General features: G+C 28.9%; 1 protein-coding gene across 2 annotated transcripts; it reads left to right on the top strand.

Annotated features, from left to right (window-relative positions):
• The first annotated feature begins 410 nt into the window (after positions 1–410).
• Positions 411–3,907, top strand: LOC101501627 (cyanogenic beta-glucosidase-like). 2 transcript variants are annotated; one of them, XM_073369807.1, is made up of 12 exons: positions 411–708; positions 1,071–1,129; positions 1,343–1,418; positions 1,527–1,604; positions 1,732–1,819; positions 2,005–2,167; positions 2,333–2,448; positions 2,564–2,781; positions 2,897–2,928; positions 3,032–3,134; positions 3,321–3,429; positions 3,526–3,907. In XM_073369807.1, exons 1-12 carry the CDS (start codon positions 492–494, stop codon positions 3,719–3,721), a joined length of 1,455 nt encoding a protein of 484 aa, XP_073225908.1. In that variant the 5' UTR covers positions 411–491; the 3' UTR covers positions 3,722–3,907. The 2 variants fall into 2 exon arrangements, with proteins under 2 accessions (XP_073225908.1, XP_012573142.1); XM_012717688.3 differs by having other exon boundaries at positions 1,912–2,167.
• Positions 3,908–7,653: the final 3,746 nt, after the last annotated feature.

Raw genomic sequence — 7,653 nt, 5'->3', positions numbered from 1 at the left:
TAAATAAATAAATAAATAAATAAATAAATAAACTGTTGAAGTTAAATATATAAGGAAATTAGAGATTCAATGTATTGCGTTTATTACTAGCATAAATTAGTATAAATATAGATAATAGGTAATTAAAATATACGGTTACATTTAGTCCACTATCTTTTATTTTGTTTTATGTTTGACATATTTTAATACACGACTAATCTTAATTAACTTCGGATAACTTCACTGCACTTTTTCAAAGGCAGGCCACACCATAATAATAATAAGTCATACAAAACAAATAATAATGAATAATAAATTATAATAAGTCATACAAAACACCGCGTATAGAATTTTAATTTGACCGGAAAAAAGGTATTACTGTAGAAGCCAGCCACACAACTTTTTCGTCTATAAAAAGACACCTTTGCATAGTTAGCATAATCACACACAACAACTTGAACAATTAAGTGATTACACAACATAAAAACAAGAAAATCGATTACACATATCATATGGCATTAAACATTATATATTTCCTATTTTCTCTCTTGCCTTTAATTTTCTCATTCACAAAAGGTGATGTAACGCAGCTAGCTTCATTGAATAGAAACAGTTTCCCTGATGGCTTCATCTTTGGTACAGCATCTTCTGCATACCAATTTGAAGGTGCATCAAACGAAGGTGGAAGAGGACCAAGTATTTGGGATACATTCACTCATAAATTTCCAGGTGTGTTATCGATAGAAATTGTAGTTTCAGTTTGGTTATTTATCTGGAGCACAGGTCGGGGAAAAAATATTCCGCATAATTATTTCTAATTTTTCCCACAAAATATAACTAATTTTATAATCACATCTAATAAAAATTTATTTGTTATTTTAAATTGTGATTTCAAAGTTGGTTAGTAGGTTTACATCACGCATTATAAAATTTGGTTGCATGTTAGTATGTAAAACTAGAGTTTTATATCGACAATGTATCTCTATTAAATTTATTTTACCATTCTCAATATTTATTGGTTATAATTAGTTTTATTATTTTCTTTCATAATTAAGTTGTACAATTTTTTATACGTGAATATGAAAATGCAGATAAAATAAAGGATGGGAAAAATGGTGACGTGGCAGTTGACTCGTATCATCGCTATAAGGTATGTTAGCTTGATTATTATTCGAAGATTATATTTCATCTATAGTAATGGATATATATTTAGTTAAATTTTTCATTAATAATAGTATATTTTAAAAAGTAAATAGTATATGTAATAGCCACTATAAAAGACTAAATAAATGAAAGAATAGGAGATTTCGTTTTTGTTTTTATTTAATGATAATGAATTATATGTTTGTATATTATGTTATAGGAAGATGTTGCGATTATGAAGGATATGAACTTGGATGCATATAGATTTTCCATATCTTGGTCTAGAATACTCCCAAGTAAGTCAAATTTATACCAATGATTGTATAGTCTGAATAAAAGTTGGCTCAATTAAAATTTTCTTCTTAATTAATCAATTTATTTTGATATTAACTTCATTAATGCAGAAGGAAAACTAAGTGGAGGAATCAATCAAGAAGGAATCGACTATTATAACAACCTCATCGATGAATTGCTGGCAAATGGTTAGAATACAAAGTTCATTTTCATTTATTGGATTTATTGTTTATGTTTATCATTTGCAATTTAGCATTTTATCAAGGTTGTGCATGATAATAATTAATATAATAATCTCATTATAAAAAAATACAGGTTTACAACCATTTGTAACTCTTTTTCATTGGGATCTTCCTCAAGCGCTAGAAGATGAATATGGTGGCTTCTTAAGCCCTCTCATCATGTAAGTGATACAATTTAAGCTTTTCAATTGAAAACTACATTAAAATAGTTATGAAATGTTTCTAACTAATCTTTAAATATCTTGAATCACAGAAAAGACTTTCAAGATTACGCAGAACTTTGTTTTAAAACATTTGGAGATAGAGTAAAATATTGGATAACTTTAAATGAGCCATGGACTTACAGTAGAGATGGATATGCGAACGGTGACATGGCACCAGGTCGATGTTCTTCTTGGTTGAACCCAAATTGCACTGGTGGAGATTCTGGAACAGAACCATATTTAGTTTCACACTATCAACTTCTAGCTCATGCAGCAGCGGTTAATGTGTATAAGACCAAATATCAGGTTTATTACTAATCAAAGAAACTTAAAATATAGTTAATATACTTGAATTGTTTTAGAAACATAAAGTCTAAAGGAATGACATAAAGAGGAAATTATAGTTTTATTTATTTGTTTACATGGATGTTTGAATAGTAAATAATAATAAAAAAAAATATGTTGGTGCAGGACTCTCAAAATGGTATGATTGGTATAACATTGGTCATTAACTGGTTTGTGCCACTCTCGAAAAATATATTTAATCAAAAAGCTGCCGAAAGAGCTATAGACTTTATGTTTGGATGGTAAGTGTTTCTATATTATTTTTTAATGAATTTCATTTTTATAATTATACTATCTAAATTAACATCGACCGGTATATGAAAATTTATTCAATTTCTTTATTTGATTTGATTGTAGGTTTATGGATCCTCTAAGTAATGGAGATTATCCCAAAACCATGCGAGCATTGGTTGGAGCACGGTTACCAAAGTTTACTAAAGAGCAATCTAAACTAGTGAGTGGTTCGTTTGATTTTATTGGCATAAACTATTATTCTTCTTGCTATGCTTCTGATGCACCTCAACTAAGAAATGCCAAAGATAACTACCTCACAGATTCTCTTTCTCAATTTTCATGTAAGTATCATTTAATCTACTATACTATCTAAATTTATTTTATAATAATCGATTATTAATTTAAGTAATATTATCATTTTGAATAATGTCATACCTTTTATTTTTGTGATGGCAGTCGCAAGCAATGGAAAACCCATTGGCCTTAATGTAAGTGTTTGACCCTACAAAAAATTGCAACTTGCAACCTGTTTTTTTTTATATTTTGTTTCAATGAGTAATCAATAAATTGATTTTGTTTATTTATTTTCAGGTTGCTTCAGATTGGTTGTATGTTTATCCTAAAGGAATTCGAGACTTTTTGATATATACTAAAAAAAAATACAACAATCCTTTAATTTATATCACCGAAAATGGTAAGTAGACTATCTACATGTAATATTTTTTAATTTTTCAATACTATTCAAAGTTAGATACAAAGTTAAACATATATAATATATTATACAAAAAATTAATTATTATATATATAAATGCTTATATTGATTTTTTTTTTATCTATTTAAAATATTAATGATAATTAAAGTTTTTCATAATATATATAGGTATAAATGAGTACGATGATCCATCATTATCACTTCAAGAATCTCTTTTAGATTCCTACAGAATTGATTATCATTATCGTCATCTCTTTTATCTTAGAGCTGCAATTGAGTAAGTAATATATTTATACATCTAAATATCAATGTATTTTATTTTCTTAACATGGAATTTAACTATTTTAATTTCTTTCTTCCAATGTAAATACAGAGCTGGTGTAAATGTTAAGGGATACTTTGCATGGTCTTTGTTGGATAATTTTGAATGGCACATGGGTTACACTGTGAGATTTGGAATGACCTTTATAGATTACAAAAATGATTTAAAAAGACATCAAAAGCTCTCAGGATTATGGTTCAAGAATTTTCTCACATCAGACATCAAACTTTACGGACATTCTATTTAATAGGGCTAACAAATTCCTAATGACACATTTATTTCATTATTTGTATAAAAACAATAGACGTTGTAATTTAGGTGAAAATAGTATTTATAATTGATTTTATTATTTGATTTTATATGTATCTTGTAATTTCATTTTACATTTCCTTAAAAAATGTAGGAAATTAATAAATAAGGTATTTTATTCTCATATGTTGTTGGCTATCCTTTCAACTCGAATTATAGGAAGGAATACAGAAAACATCAAAATCAATGTTTTAACTTTTGGAATATTTTTTTCAAACATACCTATGCAAATTTGTAACTTATAAATGTGCTAGATTTGAACTCATGACTTTTGATTAAATTGAACTCTTACCATCTTAATTATCTAAATTTTCTTGATTTTATATGTACTTTGTGTTAAATATATCACAACATCACAATTTACATCAATTGATATAGTAATCGATATAAAAGTTCCGTTACAAAATCCGCATTTCGCACAAGTGTGTTGTAAGTTCTTGATACTTACAACTTAAAAATTATAGCATTAATTATCAATAGAAATTTTTTATAATACCATCTTTTTAGTTTTTAAATTAATACAAAATAGTGATTTTTTATTTGTTTTTCTATGGTTTGTGGATTAGTCCATTTAACTGTAGATTAATACGACACAGATTAAAACTAAAATATCACAATCCATTAACATTCGTAGACGAATCAATCTGGTCTAATTTAATAGTGGATTTATGTGAAGAAGGTTAAATAGAGGAGACTAATTCACATACCCAACTCTTTCTTGTACCTTTTTAGTTGAAAACAAATTAAGAAAATGTTTCTTTTGAATAACTCAAATGATCGATTAGGTTAGATATTATACGATTCCCGTTGAATATTTTTGCAAAAGCAAAAAAATATTTTATTACAAAAAGAGTCACAAGACAATATAATGTGTTCAAATTAGTGACAATACAAGGGCTTTAGAACAAAACAATTGGCATCCAACCAACTCAAAGCAACAATACTACCGGAAACCATACTCAAAATCCAAATTGCCACATACCATATACAATATATAATATATAATGTATGTCATATCTTTGAGTTGAAATTCTCCAAATAAAATTTGTTTAAATGATGGAGAATCCAATAATTGGTTTTGAAAATTGCAAATTTGAGAATCTGATTTTTGAGGAAGGAGATTAGATGCACACACATTTCAGTATTTTTAGAATTTGTGATTTAGAGATTTCATAAATTGGGTAAGAAGATATATTGTGTGGTTTAAAATTATAGCCATTATTTAAGAAATCAGACAAAATAGAACCTCATTTTCAGACTTTTAGAATCAGGCAAATTGTTCCCTATGGTGTGGCAACGTTAGTGTGTCACTTAATATAAGACACTTCATCACTATTAACTGAGCAATTTGACGTAGGTCTCATATTGTCAAACAAATTATAAAATAAAAGAGTGTTTTACTATTTCGTAAATAACAAGTCCTATTTTTATCGACTTGTATAATTTTAGATCTTGAATTAATGATTTACTCTAAAATATTTTATTTAATTACTAATAGTATGATTGACTACACCTCGTGAAAGATTTATCATTACCAATCTAAATTTTATTTGAAAGAAATGGGATTTTTTTTTTCGCCAAAGCAAAAAGGTATATTAAGGAGCACCGTAAAAAAAATGTCTCATTTAATGAGGTGTTTGGTGAGATGGGAAGATATAGTTCACAAAATAAATAATCAAAAAACAGTTAAAGATGTCGCGTACATTTTTCAAGGAAAAAAAAAAAAGAGGCAACACATAATTGAAATCTAAAGAAAATTTCAAATAAGTATTTGGTACTATTGGAAAAAATCAGAAATAATTAGAGATAATTATGTCAATAATGTAGAATATTTTTCTCCACTTGTGCAGATAAATGGCCGAACAAAAAGTTCAATTTCAGAGAGCAAAAATAATTGACAGAAAATTAAATATGAGACAAACACAATTTTTAATGTGGAAAACTTCCCTTAAATTGAGAGAATAAAAATCACGGAATCTAGTTCAGTAAAACTTCCATTATAATAATTAATGGGTACACTAGAGTCTTCCTAATAACAATTAGGGAACATCAATCAACAATAACAATCTTCCACTAAAGTGAGTATGCCAAAGTAACTCTTAGAGAAGGTAAAATTACTCAGACTGTATATTAAAATAACACACTCAGTGGTAGAAATAACCTATCAAAATTGTAGATCAAACGGAACAAGTTTGCTACACACATGTTACCACCACCGGAACCTAACCCTTCTTTTTCTTCTCTGGCCGCCCTTCTTCTACTTCTTCCTTGGCACTATTCCTTTTTTATTATTATAATTATGATTTAAGTCATTTTCTTTCTCACATGGGCCCAAAACTCTTTTTTTTTTCTTCTTTTTTTTTCAATAATAATAATAATATTAATACTAATAATAATTATAATAATATTAATAAAATTGGTGGGTTCCACTTGGGGAGTGAGTCCATCCAACAAATCTCCCCCTCACGACTCAAGTGGGAAGGTACTGCTCAACCATCTCAGTTTTCTTTCAACAACATATCATCTTCGACACAGGCAAGGTCTTCGTCATCATATCTGAACCATTCTCATCAGTATGAATCTTCTCAATTAAAAATGATTTTATTTCCAGTGCATCTCGTATCCAATGATACCGTACTTCAATATGTTTCGATGTTGCATGAAAAATCGGATTCTTGCTGAGATGGATCGCACTCTGACTGTCACAGAATAACACAAACTTGTCTTTCTTGAGGCCTAACTCATGTAGGAATTTCTTCATCCACAAGAGTTCTATGTAAGCCTTAGTTGTTGCAATGTACTCAACTTCAGAGTGGATAAATCAGCACACTTTTGTAACCTTGATTGCCAAGACACAACTCCCCCTAAAAACATCATCATATAACCAGAAATAAATTTTCTAGAATCAAGATTACCTGCCATATCAGCATCTGTGTAGCCATCCAACACAGATTCACCACTTCCATAACATAAATACACTTTGAAAGTGCCTCTAATGTATATGAGAATCCAATTCACTGTTTGCGAATGATCTTTACCAAGATTAGAGAGAAACTGACTAACAACTCCAACTGCATGAGCAATATCTGGCCTTGTGCATACCATATCATACACCAAACTACCAAATGCGGATACATAAGGAACCTTCTTCATCTCTTTTTTGCCTTTCTCACTTGTATGACATTGATCAAAATTCAATTCTAAATGAGTAGGAAATAGAGTACTAACAGGTTTACAATTTCTCATGTTAAACCTCTCTAACAACTTCTCAATGTAATTGTGTTGAGATAACCACAATTTATTATTCTTCCTATCACGAGTAATTCTCATGCCCATAATTTACTTTGCAGGACCCAAGTCTTTCATTGCAAAAGACTAGTTCATATCTTTCTTTAAAGATTGAATCTTCTTAGTGTCATGATAAAAAATCAACATGTCATCCGCATATAACAAGGAAATAATATAATCACCATCATAGAACTCCAAAGCACCATGAAGGAATGCAATTTTCACATCAAGTTGTTCAACTTCTAAGTTCAAACTAGCTGCTAACCCAAACACAACTCGGATAAAGGACATCTTCACCACAAGTGAAAAAATATCATCAAAGTCAATACCTTTTCTCTGATTAAAACATTTCACAACCAATCTTGCTTTGTTTCTTTGTTGAGAACTATTCTCTTTTGTCTTTATCTTGTATACCCATCTGTTCTTGAGTGCTTTTCTGCCATTAGACAACTTTACCAAATCAAATGTGTGATTCTCATGCAAGGATATATTTGAGAAGGATGACGTTCTCTAATAGATCTTCTCAACTCAAACTCAACATCAACGATCTCATATTGTCTAACGAATTACAAAATGAAAGAG

The sequence above is a fragment of the Cicer arietinum genome, chromosome 6, assembly GCF_000331145.2.
Source record: "Cicer arietinum cultivar CDC Frontier isolate Library 1 chromosome 6, Cicar.CDCFrontier_v2.0, whole genome shotgun sequence".
NCBI lineage: Eukaryota > Viridiplantae > Streptophyta > Magnoliopsida > Fabales > Fabaceae > Cicer > Cicer arietinum.
This window is presented reverse-complemented; position numbering and strand designations above follow the sequence as displayed.

What these genes read in the sequence shown, in the direction of transcription:
- LOC101501627 (XM_012717688.3), top strand. Translation starts at nt 492, where the DNA reads ATGGCATTAAACATTATATATTTCCTATTTTCTCTCTTGCCTTTAATT. An exon ending in TTGGTCTAGAATACTCCCAA is followed by an intron (nt 1,419 to 1,526) that starts GTAAGTCAAATT and finishes TCATTAATGCAG; the next exon opens with AAGGAAAACTAAGTGGAGGA. An exon ending in AATTTATATCACCGAAAATG is followed by an intron (nt 3,135 to 3,320) that starts GTAAGTAGACTA and finishes TAATATATATAG; the next exon opens with GTATAAATGAGTACGATGAT.